At 42.8% G+C, this 14,845-nt stretch overlaps 1 protein-coding gene across 1 annotated transcript in view; it reads left to right on the top strand.

Annotated features, from left to right (window-relative positions):
- The window catches only part of LOC122095103 (transient receptor potential cation channel subfamily M member 6-like), a 47,755-nt gene extending 33,166 nt beyond the window's left edge, over window positions 1–14,589 (top strand). Inside the window, exons 6-13 of the mRNA XM_042665571.1 lie at window positions 1,309–1,480; window positions 3,025–3,193; window positions 4,821–4,944; window positions 7,344–7,416; window positions 7,526–7,626; window positions 9,917–10,051; window positions 11,793–11,846; window positions 14,437–14,589. Of these exons, the coding sequence (XP_042521505.1) occupies window positions 1,309–1,480; window positions 3,025–3,193; window positions 4,821–4,944; window positions 7,344–7,416; window positions 7,526–7,626; window positions 9,917–10,051; window positions 11,793–11,846; window positions 14,437–14,589 (981 nt within the window). The remainder of the gene's footprint in view (window positions 1–1,308; window positions 1,481–3,024; window positions 3,194–4,820; window positions 4,945–7,343; window positions 7,417–7,525; window positions 7,627–9,916; window positions 10,052–11,792; window positions 11,847–14,436) is intronic.
- Window positions 14,590–14,845: the final 256 nt, after the last annotated feature.

Below are 14,845 nucleotides of genomic sequence, written 5' to 3'. Positions count from 1 at the left end.
ATGTTTGGTACTAGTTTATTTCTCTCTAGAAAAAAATTCTTAAAGAAGAATGATTAGTCCAGTTGGTATATGCATTTCAAAACTTGAGACCCCGTACATTGTGTTTGAAAAAAAATCCATATTTGCTACGAGAGCAATTGTTACTCTGTACCTTTGTCATTTAGGGTCTTCTAGGTTTAGTTCTTTTGGGGCAATCTGATAGATATAAAACAATACCTAACTGTTCCAATTTACTTTGGCTGCCTGTGAGATTCAATATCCTTGTACATAGATTTTTGCACAGTATTTTTATACTTGTCTTTAGGGACTTCAAAACTCTATTATTATTTTTTGTGCTGATACTGGGGCTGGCGCTCCACCACTTGAGCCAGTTCTACTCCTTCAGAGACCTTTTTTTGTTTTACAATTCAACCTAGTAACATTTTCTTTTGTTATGTATACTGCAGCTGTCCCCAGCTTTGATTTAATATTGTTGATTATTTTACCATAGACACAAAATATGTATAGTAAATCTATAAGCCATTCTCTTTCTGATTTCTAACCTTGGTATCATGTTTTAGAATGATAAAGGTAACCACGAAAACTTAATATTTGTCAAATATCATCGTGCTTTTTATGTGCATTATTTCTTTGAAGCCTCACAGAAATCCTCTAACATAGGAGTGATTATCATCCTCATTTACACAAGAGGAAAATCAGCCTGAAAAAAACAGGGCAGGAATTGATCATTATTCAAGTTTTTTTTTTCTAGTTTACATATCTTATGCAAGATACAAGAGCGCAAACTTATACATCCCACCCCCCTTTTTTTGGTGTTGTATGAAAGTTTTTTTTTTTTATACTGGAACCCATGGTTACCATTCTTAATTAGGGGAATTATTAAACCCACTCTTTAAAGCTTATGCATCTTAAGGAAGTATTCAGGTATATTAAGAAAGACCTTGATTGTGTTGTTTTCCTTTTTGTTTTCAGTTGGATGAAATTGGACCTGGCTGGGTGGTTATTAAGCCCAAGGAAAGAGCTGAGCTGTGACCTCTTTTTTGAGAGGCTGGTAGTGGGTTTCGAACTCAAGGCTTCAGGTTCTCACTGGGTTTTGTTGCTCAGGGCTGTGACTCTACTGTTTGAGCCACATTTCTACTTCCAGCTTTGTGCTGCTTTATTGGAGCTAACAGTATCATGACTTTTCTGCCCAGGCTGGCTTTGAATCACAGTCCTCCGATTTTCAGCCTCCTGAGCAGCTAGGATGACAGGTGTGAGCCACAGGCTTCGGGATCCGTTTGACCTTCCCTTGTCCTTGCTGTGTCTCAGGTGGTGTGCATGTACCAGACCCTGGGGAACTCCCTCAGCACGCTCACCACCCTCAACTGCATGCACTCACACTTCATCCTGTCCGACGATGGGACTGTGGGCAAGTATGGGAACGAAATGAAGCTCCGGAGGAGCCTGGAGAAGTACATCTCACTGCAGAAAATACACAGCCGTGAGTTCTGTCACAGGGCTCAGCCAACACACGTGGCTGAGATCCTGCTGGGGGGGAAGGCTGGTCTCTTGTCATCCGTGTGGACGCCAGGTCTCTATGTCAGGGAGAGATCTGTGGGTCAGCCTTGGCCTTTGGCCCCCAAGTTCAGAGTCTCTATTGCTGAAGTGTGAGGATGATGTTTTCTGTGAACTTTTCTTCTCTCAAGAAATAAAATTGGAAAAAATAATGATTAAAAGGTAAAATGTCACCAGGCACTGGTGCCTCATGCCTGCAATCCTAGCTACTCAGGAGGCTGAGATCTGAGGATTGCGACTTGAAGCCAATCCAGGCAGCAAATTCCATGAGACTCTCATCTTCAATAAACTCTGACCCCCCCACCCCAAAAAAAGGCTAGCAAAGGAGCTGTGGCTCACATAGTAAAGGGCTAGCCTTAAGCAAAAGAAGCTCAGGGACAGTGTCCAGGCCCTGAGTTCAAACCCCAAGACTGGCACATTCACAAAAAAGGAAAGTGTCAATGTGATGTTAAAACTTAAATAAGAAATTTATATGATTGGTACAATCCTCCTCTTTCTCCCCCACAGCTAATGGTGTAATGACTAGCTTCCATAGTGGTCTGGCTATGTGTTAACCTGTTACATAGCTATCTGTATACAGACATATAAAATATATAGCCATGTATACACTGTAAATATACACGTAGGATAGATTCTGCATGGCCTGTCAAGCTTTGTTTCACTTCATCTCTTTTATGGAAGAATGACTCCACAGTGATTTCTCCCCCATTCTTAATATAGGACCACTGTATGAAATCTGAACAGTGGAAAATAGAACATATTGATATATTAAGCGTTTGAAGTTTGCCCATCCAATCTCATTCCTAGAAATAACTATCATTACGAGCTTACTGAGCCTGTATGCAGGCATTTCTCAGTGGGTGAAGGCAGGATACGTTCCTGTACTTGTCATTCCCAGCGGAGAGCAGCTCACGGGGAGGGAGGGGACAGTTTCTGACCCCATACCACGTTCACATTCACACCACGAGTGCGGCACAGTTGTAATTCCGACACTCGAAGGCTGAGGTGGGAGGATTGCGAATCTGAGGCCATCCTGGCTTACCTAGCGAGACCCAGACGCAAAAACAAAACACAGATGGAAATGGCAAGGGGCTGATCATCCGTGGAGATGCTCAATCCATCATGCAGCTGTGTACGCACGGATACGTTTAGAATTTCCTGCAAGGAAAAGCTAAGATCTCTTGAGGACTGGTTTTGTTTGTTTGTTTGTTTTTTTCAAACAATTATCACTGTGCATCTTTATCTGCCTTTATTTTCTGGCAAAAGCTGGAAGGTACTCTCACCGTATTTATGCCACGTTTTATTTGAAATCTGTTCCTGGTTTGCTCTTGATCTGGGCAAGTCTGGGTAAAGCAGAAGAGTGAGGGTGTGTGCAGGCATGGCGAGAGGGGGTCATCTTCAGATGCGCGTGTAGAGAGACTGGCTGGCTGGGCCACGTAACCAGGTGGAATTGTGTGTGATCTGAACCAGGCTCACTCCCAGGGGTGCCCGTGATGGGGCTGGTGGTGGAAGGCGGCCCCAACGTCATCCTGTCGGTGTGGGAGACGGTGAAGAACGAAGTCCCCGTGGTGGTCTGTGAAGGTTCGGGCAGAGCAGCCGACCTCCTGGCCTTCACTCACAAACACTTAGCCGACGAAGGGTGAGTGGCTAGCTCTTCCTCTGTGCGACTCCAGTGATGTCTCCTTCCTCCACGCTGCTTCTTCTTCCAGCTGCATTTATGCGGCCACATCGTTGGAGCACAGAGGCTGAGATTGGAACACAATGTTCAGCGACTCTATTTGTTCATCAGTACCAACATGCTCCAGAAGAACTGCTATTTTCTTAGCAGAGAAATGGCCTTCCTTCCTTCCTTCCTTCCTTCCTTCCTTCCTTCCTTCCTTCCTTCCTTCCTTCCTTCCTTCCTTCCTTCCTTCCTTCCTTCTTTCCTTCCTTCCTTCCTTCGTTCGTTCGTTCGTTCCTTCCTTCCTTCCTTCCTTTCTTCCTTCCTTCCTTCCTTCCCTCCCTCCCTCTCTCTCTTGCTTTTTTTTTGTCACGAGGCTTGAATTCAAGGACTAGGTGTTTGAGCTTTTCACAGGAGCTTAGTTGGAGAAGAGTCTCACAGACTTTCCTGCCTGAGCTGGCTTTGAACCACGATCCTCAGATCTCAGCCTCCTGAGTAGCTAGGATTACAGGTGTGAGTTACCAGTCCCTGGCGCTTTCTTCTTTCTTAGCTAAGTTTATTAATTTTTTATCTTTAAGTAGTTTATGAGCACAGTGGCTCTTGATTAATGCCAGTCCTTTCATTGTTCTCCCTGTCTGTCCCAACACCTCGCCCTTTAAGTTTCTCAACTCCATTTTCACATAGGTATGTTGAGATTTCTGCTTGCATTTTTTTCTCCCCAGCTTTTTAGCTCTACCTTCTACCTCTCCTCTCTCTTCTCAGACTTTTTCCTTTCTTGTTCACCCTGGATGAGTAATTCTTAAACCTTATAGGGGTTTTGATCCTTTCGAGAATTTGGTAGCCTTAATCCCACAATCTATCATGTGAAGAGCTGGGTTGGAGCTGGTGGCTCCCACCTGTAAGCCCAGTTACTCTGGAGGCAGCGATAAGGAGGATCATGGTGTGAAGCCATGAGCAAAAACGAGCAGCATCTCAACAAATAAAGCAGGTGTGACGGCATGGTGGGAATCCTTGGAAGTGTAGGTGGCTGTTCGTAGGCAAAAATGCAAGACCCTGCTTGAAAAATGCAAGACGCTGCTTGAAAAATAACCAAAGCAAAAAGGAGTAGTAGTATAGCTGAAGTGGTGTAGAGTGCCTGGGAAGGAAGAGTGAGATCCTGAGTTCAAATTCTAGTACTGCTGAGAGAGAGAGAGACAGACAGACAGACAGAGACACAGAGAGAGACAGAGACAGAAACAGAGAGAGACAGAGAACGAGACAGACAGAGATAGAGACAGAGAGAGAGACAAAGACAGAGAGAAATAGAGAGAGACAAAGAGACAGAGACAGACAGAGACAGAGACAGACAGAGACAGAGAGACAGAGAGAGGGACAGAGAGACAGAGAGACAGAGAGACCTGTACCTCACAGGTTCAGGGCTGTGGCAGGTCCGTTCATCGTCACGTAGACATTTAGCCTCTTCCTGGCACCCTTTCCCTCCTGCTCAGCTCGCTGCTCTCTGGCAGAATGGTGCAGGTTGGGTGGCGACGTGGGTTTCATGGCCGAGGCTGCCGGCTGTGGCCCTTCTCTGGGTTGTATCGCGTGGGGACGTTTCTTTCTCTGGCAGGATGCTGCGTCCGCAGGTGAAAGACGGGATCCTCAGCATGATCGAAAGCACCTTCAACTTCAGCCCCGAGCAGTCCAGACACCTCTTCCACATTCTAATGCAGTGCATGGCCTACAGGGATTCCGTAAGTATGGTGTCTTCACTCGTGTGTGTGTGTGTGTGTGTGCGTGTGTGTGCGTGCGAGCGTGCATGCATGTGTGTGAGTGTGTGTGTGTGCATGTGTGAGTGTGAGTGTGTGTGAGTGTGTGTGCATGCGAGTGTGTGTGTGTGTCTGTGTGTGAGTGCATGCGTGTGAGTGTGTGTCTGTGCGTGTGTGTGAGTGTGTGTGTGTGCGTGTGTGTCTGTGAGTGTGTGTGTGCGTGTGCGTGTGAGTGTGTGTGCGTGTGAGTGTGTGAGTGTGTGTGCGTGCGTGAGTGTGTGTCTGTTTCTGTGAGTGCGTGCGTGTGAGTGTGTGTGTGAGTGTGTGCGTGTGAGCGTGTGCGTGTGCGTGTGAGTGTGTGTGTGAGTGTGTGCGTGTGCACGTGTACATGTGTGTGTGCGTGTGTGTGCATGAGTGGGTGTGAGTGTGTGCGCGCATGTGCGTGTGCGCGTGTGTGCGTGCGTGAGTGTGTGTCTGTTTCTGTGAGTGCGTGCGTGTGAGTGTGTGTGTGAGTGTGTGCGTGTGAGTGTGTGTCTGTGAGTGTGTGTGTGTGCGTGTGAGTGTGTGAGTGTGTGCGTGTGCACGTGTACATGTGTGTGTCTGTGTGTGTGCGTGTGTGTGCATGAGTGGGTGTGTGTGCGCGCATGTGCGTGTGCGCGTGTGTGCGTGCGTGAGTGTGTGTCTGTTTCTGTGTGTGCGTGCGTGAGTGTGTGTCTGTTTCTGTGAGTGCGTGCGTGTGAGTGTGTGTGTGAGTGTGTGCGTGTGAGTGTGTGTGTGTGAGTGTGTATTGAGGCTTGAACCCAGGACAGGAGCACCGGCCCCTATCCTTCTGTGCTCAAGGCTAGCACTCTGCCATTTGAATCATAGCTTTCACTTGTGGGAGATAAGAACCACGTGTTTTCCTAGCCTGGTTGGCATCGAACCTGGATCCTCACATCTCTGCTTCCTGAGTAGCTAGGATCGCGCGTATGAGCCACCGGTGCCTGTTTGAAAATGCGGAATTTAAGCCAAGCTGGAGTGAGACGGATGTGACTTTCTAGAATTAGCCCCTGTGTTGAGTCAACGAGACTGCTCACCCCCACATCGCCGTCCTACCCCGCACGCTTTAGATTCTACGTTCTCCCTGGATCAAAGCACTTTCAATAATCAGCATTACGGAAAATGCATCAGAAGTAGTAAAAATACAAATATTTTCAGAGCATGTTAGCCATGCAGTAAGTTGTAGGGTGCTTGGAATATTTACAATTTAGTTCCTACTCTCCAAATTCCTCCCATTCTTTTCTATTTATTTATTTTTGGTCGGTGGTGGGGCTTGAACTCTGGGCCTGGGTGCTGTCCCTCAGCTCTTCAGCTTACAACTAGTGCTCTACCACTTGAGCCACAGCACCACTTCCAGCCTTTTCTGTTTATGAGGTGCTAAGGAATTGAACCCAGGGCCTCATGCATGCCAGGTAAGCACTCTGCCACTGAGCCACATTCCCAGCCCCAAATTTCTCCCAGTCTTTGTCAACCTACTTAAAAAAGTTTTCTCTTCTAAAAGTTAAAAAAAAAAGTTAGAATTGGTCAGACACTGGTGTCTCATGCCTGTAATCCTAGCTACTCAGCAAGCTGAGATCTGAAGATTACTGGTTAATCTCGAGTTAGCCACCAAAAAGCTAGAAGTAGAATTAGAGATCTGGAGGTTGATCCCTAACCTTGAGTAAAAAAGTGCAGCAGTCCTGAGTTCAAGCTCAAGTCAGGCACACTCATGTATGTGCACACACACAAACATATATTCACACAAAGTTACACTTTATGTTGTTTGGAAATTACAGAATGAATATTCTCCTCAATTTGTTTGCTTACATGTGCATTCTATTAATACTGCTTGAAATTTTTTTAGGAGTCTGTAGAATATGCAGCATTCTCTTTCCTTTTTTAATTTTATTTTCAATTATTATTAAATAGTTGTTTCTTTTTTATTTTTATTGTTAGGGTTACAGGCACTGAGGTCAGGAAAAGAGTACATTTCTTTTTGGACAGTGTCATTCCTTTCCTCTCTCCCAGATTTTCCCTTCTGACCTTACCCACAAGTTGCATCATTCATTTTCAACATGGTGTCTACTGAGTACCCCTGCTGCATTTGATCATCTTTGCCCTCCATTTTTGTGCCTCCCCGCCCCTCCCCCCGCACCTCCTTTTACTTTCTCAAAGACAGATAAACAAACAAGACAAAAAGAAAAGGAAAACAACAACAACAAAGAAAAACCTCTTGTTTCCATTTCCTGGAGTTTATTTTGATAAATATTATTTTATATTTATATATTTATGTAGAGGCATTGCATCTTTACGTTCCTCATGGTGTGTGAATGCCTAGAATAATTGTGTTTCTTAAACTATTCTAGATTACCATATTTGATGTGGATTCTGAGGAGCAGCAAGACCTTGACCTAGCAATTCTGACAGCTCTGCTGAAGGGTGAGCGACTGAACCAATTCGTTCCTTGTTTCCTGTTTTCACGTTCTAGGGCCCTTGATGTTTGACAGTTTGAATACACCTATGATTTTTTTCCTTTATTTCGCCCTAGGCACAAACTTATCAATATCGGAACAATTAAACCTGGCAATGGCTTGGGACAGAATGGACATTGCCAAGAAGCACATCTTAACATATGGGCAACATTGGAAGGTATAGTGAAGGTGAAGTTATTTGGAAAAAAAACATTTTTACATGCTGGTTTGTTACGGGAGGACAAATAGAAAATCGAAGGAGCGATAGATAACATCTGTATAGCTGGGCACCACTGGAAAACTAAGGTATTTCCCTATTCTACTTTACCTCCCTGAAAATAGCTTTTTCCATCCCTTGAGCTAATTGAAACTGAAGTAGGAAGTTGGAGGAAAAACAGAATGGAGGTTATTGTGTGTGTGTGTGTGTGTGTGTGTGTGTGTGTTGAGGACACTGAGGCTTGAACTTGGGCCTTGGATCTCTTAGCTCTTTTGCTTATGACTGGCCCTCTGTCACTTGAGCCATACCCTTACTTTCTGGCCTTTTGCTGGTTAATTGGAAATAAGAGTCTCTCAGTTTTGTCTGCCTAGGCTGGCTTCAAACTTCGACCCTCAGATCTTAACTTTCTGAGTAGCTAGGACTCCAGGTGTGAACCTCTGGCAACCAGCTGAAAGGATTTTTAACATGATCAAATGAAACAATTTTCATTTTGTTTGTTACAACTTAAAAGTTGTCCCGTTTATTTGTTTATTTTTTGCATAGAACTTAGTAAGTGCAAAACGTGCTTCAGGAAACATTACCACCACTGGGGGACAGAAATGCAAAGAAATTCTGTGCCCTTTACTTAATGCTGATTAAAAGCGTCATGTATGTTTTCTTCTATAGTTCTGTCATAAAGCACAGGATTCAGCCACAAGGTCAGAATGTTTATAGACTAAGTGTCACTTATGACTAATCCGAGTTAAAGGTTACAAGGTTCAAAATGGCTGCACAAATTACCAACAGAGACCGGGGGAAATTATTACCAAGGAAAACCTTTGTCCCAGGAGATGCCTTCAGTAAGCCCCCAGGATTAACTTAGCTCTCAGGCAGCCTGTTGGAGCAGAACCAACAATCTGCTATAAGATAACACTTGTCACCAGTGAACTCTGATAGCAAGTGCTTAGGTGACTTTGTAGAAACTCGAAGCCTTGCTTTAGTTAAAAATACTGACTTTTCCCTGGCACTCACAGATACCTGAGAGCTGACTCAAATGGGGTAAACAGCTGGCATCTTGGTCTTTATATGGTGTTTGTCCCTTTTGCTGCCTCAAAACTCTTGAGTCAGATGCTACTCAGCTGTGAAAGCATGGTGGTGAGTCAGTCACTTGGAAAATGTTTTATCCACGACTATCACAAGAAGCTAACTTGGCTTATTGGATGTGATTTCTTCAACTACACATCTTGTGCTTTCTCAGTACTGCAGGTTCTTCAAGCCTAGCTTAACGCTAGGACAGTGTTGCTAGTTGATGTCCGCAGCTCTAACTCAAAGAAAACTGACCATCCATTTGCCTACCAAGGACAAGCTAGGTCCTTCCACACAAGAGGAACATTTCTCCTGAAAGGATGTCTATGACTGACAGATAGTGAGCACACTCCAACCCATTCCTCAAAAAGAATCAGTAAAACCCAGAGCTCCTTTTGTTCAAGTTAGTAAACTGTTCCTTTATGGGCAGTGATTTCTTTTCTTTTTCCTCCTCCTCCTCCTCCTCCTTCTTCTGTGATTTCTTTTGTTTTCTTTTCTTCCTCCTCCTCCTCCTCCTCCTTCTTCTGTGATTTCTTTTGTTTTCTTTTCTTTTTCCTCCTCCTCCTCCTTCTTCTTCTGTGATTTCTTTTTTTTTCCTTCTCCTCCTCCTCCTCCTCTTCCTCCTCCTCCTCCTCCTCCTCTTCCTCCATGCCCTCCTCCTCTTCCTCCTCCTCCTCCTCCTCCTCTTCTTCCATCCCCTCCTCCTCTTCCTTTTTGTCAGTCACAGGTCTTGAACTCTGGGCCTGGGTGCTGTTCCTCAGCTCTTCAGCTCAAGGCTAGTGATCTCCCACTTGAGCCACAGCACCACTTCTGGTTTTCTGGTGGTTTATTGGAGATAAGAGTTTCACGGACTTTCTTGCCTGGCTGGATCCTCAGATCTCAGCCTCCCGAGTAGCTAGGATTACAGGTGTGAGCCACCAGTGCCCAGCTCTCTTTGATTTCAGTTATCTGACTTGAGTGAAAATCCTCATAAAAAGGACTTGCCTAACTTGTTCGTCTTATATAGCATGCTCTCATATGCTCTCTTCTCGCCACTTCTAACCACATAGTAGAATCGTATTGATAATAGAAATTAGAGAAAAATAGAACAAAAGATTACTTACAATGCTAGTGGTCATAATCACCTTTACTTATTTCTGTTTTGTTAATTGTCATTGTATCTCTTATGTATTTCTCTCTTCTGAAGCATGGTGCCCTAGAGCAAGCAATGCTAGATGCTTTAGTGATGGATCGGGTAGATTTTGTGAAGCTCTTAATAGAAAGTGGAGTGAACCTCCATCGATTTCTTACCATCCAGCGACTGGAAGAGCTCTATAACACAGTGAGTAATGAACAGTCCATCCGTCATCTCCCTTAAGATTTTAAAAAGAACTTCTTGGTGCTAGTAGTAGGGCTTAAACTCATGACCTGGGCACTGTCCTTTAGCTTTGTTGCTCAAGGTTAGAGCTCTACCACTTGGGCCACACCTCCACTTCTAGCTTTTTGGTGGTTAATTGGAAATAAGAGACTCATAGACTTTCCTGCCCAAGGTGGTTTTGAACCTCAGTCTCCAGATCTGAGCCTCCTGGGTAGCTAGGATTATAGGTGTGAGTTATTGGTACTCTGTCACCTTGAGTATGAGTCTCTACACAGACCATTTGTAGATACACAGACTTTTCAACCAAAGAAGAAACATTCTAACCAATTCCATTTTATCCGACAGCCAACTATTAAAATGTTGTTCTTGCATCTTCCTTATGGAAAATGCTATTGAAACGAGGCTGGCTTATTCATTGGAACAGCAACTGCTTAAGCTATGCGTCCTTCTGGAATTATTCTTCCTTATCCTTTCGATATTGTCCTTTCTTCAATGATCTATTTAAGTGGGCTGGGAATGTGGCTTAATGTTAGAGTGCTTGTTTAGCATGCATGAAGCCCTGGGTTCGATTCCTCAGTATGGCATAAACAGAAAAAGCTGGAAGTGGCACTGTGGCTCAAGTGGTAGAGTGATAGCCTTGATCAAAAGAAGTTCAGGGACAGTGCCCAAGCCCTGAGTTCAAGTCCCAGGACTGGCCAAAAAAAAAATCCATTCAAACAACTTTGGCGGGGGAGGGGGAGCGAGAGGGGGGAGATGGGAAGGGATGGTAAGGGGAAACAAAGGAGGAGGCAACAATGCTTGATAATAAATGTACCCATTATCTTGCTCATGTAATTGTAACCCCTCTGTACGCTATTTACACAATTAAAAAATCCATTCAAGTCCTTCATTCTTGAATACTCTAGTTATTCACAGTGATTTGTTCCTGAGAGTAGATTATTTGTTCTTTTTGCTTTTGATGCTAGTACTAGTGCTTGAACTCAGGGCCTAGGCACTGTCTCTTAGCTTTTTCGCTCAAGCCTGGTGCTCGACCACAAGCCACAGCTCCACTGCTGGCTTTTTGGTAGTTAATTGGAGATAAGAGTCTCAAGGATTTTCCTGCTGGGCTGGCTGCAAACCTTGATGGTCAGATGTCAACCTCCTGGGTAAGTGAGATTATAGGAATAAGCCACAAGTGCCATGAGAGTATGATTTATTTGTAACTCTTTTTCTTAGCACACACATTATTATATTGTTGCCTGTTTTCTAGTATAAATATGTACTTTTCCCCACAATTATATTATATATTATTTCCATTATAAACAGTCCATGGAATCCCTTAGTAACCTGATTGAACATTGTAAAGATTCAAGAAAGTACCAGTTGAGTCAATGTACTTTGTGATTGTGTGACATTTACTTATGGTAAAGAATATTTATAAATTACTTAAAATTTATTTCTGCCTCTTACCACATAAATTAGCATCCTTGCTGTACATATTACTTTGAAGAATATTTTACCTAATTGTAGCTTCTTTAGAAATCCCTTCTTTAGGTTATCATCATTATTATTATTGTTATTCCTTCTTTGAAGTTATTAAGTCAAACTTTCATATTCTGTTTCTGTATTTGGTAAGTGTATTCGGTTACTCATATATTCTGAAGTAAAATGCTGTCCGTCATGTGGGGTTAAAGGGAATAACTTTTCCTCTTGTTCTTTGTCACAGAAACAAGGCCCAAGTAATATGTTCTTGCGTTATCTTGTCCAAGATGTAAAACAGGTAACCTAATTTAGAACATGCGAAAATAACTTTTGTATGTTATTTTAGCCTTGCGATAGTGGATTCATCCAATCTTGGTTTATTAAATGTAGATTTGGGTTTTCTAGTTAACTACCTGCTCTTATATTTCATTTTCAATGATTTACTTCTATCTCTACATGAAAAAAATAAGTAACTATGTTAAACCAGTATGTATACAATTCAAAGTATATTCATGTAACATTCATGAAACCAAAACACTAAAAAAAAAAGCAACAATGAAACTATCAACTTTGGAATTCTTCCCAGCTTCCCAGAGTTAAAATGTGAAAAAAAGAGATTTTTAGATTTAACAAGGTAGACTGTGAATGGCGTTGTGTATTTGTATATGTGTTGGGTAACTATGTGCATTTATATAAATATATATAACATTGGTTTGCATAATTTTAATCCTGTGTATGAGTTGGAGTTACTTGTTTTTTTAACGTGTGATTCTAAATAATTTTAGAACTATACTCCTGCATTTTCTTCTTTATTAATGTTTTTAAATTTTTAACCCACCTGCATGGAGCTCATGACTTACTTTTATTTTTATACCAGTCCTGGGGCTTGAACTTAGGGCTTGGGTGCTGCCTCTGAGCTTTTTTTTTTCTCTTTTTTCTTTTTCTTTTGCTTAAGGCTAGCACTCTACCACTTGAGCCAAAGTACTGCTTCTGGCTTTTTTTTTTTTGAATAGTTTATTAGAGACAAGAATTTCACACACACACAAAAGAATTTCATAGGCTTTTCTGCCTTGCTGGCTTTGAACCATAATCCTCATATCTTAGCCTGCTGAGAAGCTAGGATTACAGGTGTGAGCCATCAGCACCTGGTTTATGAATTACTTTTTTTTTTTCCTGTTGTGGTTCTTGAACTCAGGGAGTAGGTGCTGTCCCTGAGCTTTTCTGCTCAAGGCTACTGCTCTACCACTTTGAGCCACAGCCACTTCCCATTTTCTGGTGGTTAATTGGAGATAAGGATCTTAGGGACTTTGCTGTCTGGTCTAACTTCAAATCATGATCCTCAGATTTCAGTTTCCTGAGTGTCTAGGATTATAGGCATGAGCCTTCAACACCGGGCCATGACTTGCTTTTTTTTCCTCCCCCCTCTCCAGGGTACTCTTATCTATTAAGATGTACATCTGTGATTCACACCTGTGATGTTAGCTACTCAGGAGGCTGATCTAAGGATCACAATTTAAAGCCAGTCTAGGTATTGAAGTCCATGAGACTTTTGTCTCCAATAAATACCAATATGTTGAAAGTGGAGCTATGGTGCGCTTGCAGGCATGTGCAGGCACACACATACACACACACACATGAATGGTGAAAAGTAAGAATTATATATATTACCTTTTTCTTGCTCATAGCTATTGCTCACAATCTGTCCATTCAGAGATCTTCATCCAAAGCACTCTGCATGTCTTTTTTGGGGGCGGGGGGAGGTCCAGTCGTGGGGCATGAACTCTGGGCCTGGGCGCTGTCCCTCAGCTCTTCAGCTCAAGGCTAGCGCTCTACCACTTGAGCCACAGCACCACTTCTGGCTTTTTTTTTTTTTGCTTATGTGGTGCTGGGGAATCGAAACCAGGGCCTCATGCATGCAAGGCAAGCGCTCTACCACTGAGCCACCTTCCCAGCCCCGCACTCTGCATGTCTTAAACCGCGTCTGATGAATAGCAATTCAGAAGAGAATGGCTATGAAAAAGTACTATGATTGGGAAAGGTTCAAAAGGTTTCATCCTCACTGTGACCCACGCACTGGGAAATCTTCATTCACTTTTCAATCAGCCCTAACATTTGTTTCAGAATATCCTGGTGTTTTATCTCATTTGGCTTATAATCCTTTCTCTTATATTTTCCTGTCCTGTTCCTTTCAGTGCTCTTGTTTTATATATGATATAGTTAACACAGTGCAAAGTATTCAACAGCAAGACAAAAGTTAAGCCCGTGTTAAATTTGGATTGCATGCATTCACTATACACTTCATGGTTTTCATCTGTTGTAATAGTTATATAATATCTCATTAAAGCTAGCATGTTATACTACATTTCACTATATTTATTCAAATGCATGCATAGTTATATAAAATACATGGATTTACATAAAAAAAGAGGGAAAGAGTGAGAGATAGTGGGAAAAGTGGTTAGAGAGAAACACAGAGAGAGATAACTTACACCTTGTAATCAACTTTTCCAACCTTACAAACTGATTCATGTGACCAGCTGTTGATAAAATTTGCTTACTCCAAAGGAAAATGACCTTAGCTTTAATATAGCCTCCAGTTTCAGAGACATTAAATCGACATTGACAACCATGTGTGCTCTTTCCCCGCTGTTTCTGCCTCTCTGCCTCCTCACTTTCCCCTCTATCTCTTCTTCCTTCTTTTCTCTTCTTTTTTTTTTCAGGTAAACCCATGTATTTTGCAAATATACATGCATTTGAATAAATATAGTCAAGTGTAGTATACTATGCGAGTTTTAATTAGAAGTCAGGTGACTCTGACTCCGATAGCACAGCAAATGAGATGGAGGAGGACCATGGGAAGGTATAATTCCTTGCCCGTTTCCTTGTAGCATACCCTTCTCTCAGGCTACAGAATAACTCTCATCGACATTGGATTGGTCATAGAATACCTTATTGGTGGAGCATATCGCAGTAGCTACACAAGAAAAAATTTCAGAGTTCTCTACAACAACCTCTGCAGAAAGCATAAGGTAATTACATAGCAAAGGGTTCCAGTGACATTCAGGAGGAGTCGGGAGTATGGTTCTAAGAAAGAAATGGCCTGGGAAGGTCAGGTAGAAACAGTTTCTAAAAGCATACTGTGAAGTGCCCGCAGGCTAGCATGGGTTGAACAGAAGATTAGGAGTGTCAGAAGTACAGACTGAGGATGATCCAGCCATAATACAAGAGAGGATGTAAAAGCAATGCAACAAGACTGGTGAGAAAGAATGAAATGGCCACTGTATGTGTGTGTGTGTG

The sequence above is a fragment of the Dipodomys spectabilis genome, unplaced genomic scaffold (genome assembly GCF_019054845.1).
Source record: "Dipodomys spectabilis isolate Male_0828 unplaced genomic scaffold, ASM1905484v1 ptg000335l, whole genome shotgun sequence".
Classification (NCBI taxonomy): Eukaryota; Metazoa; Chordata; class Mammalia; order Rodentia; family Heteromyidae; genus Dipodomys; species Dipodomys spectabilis.
Note: the sequence above shows the minus strand (reverse complement) of the source record. Positions and strands in the feature narration are given on the sequence as shown.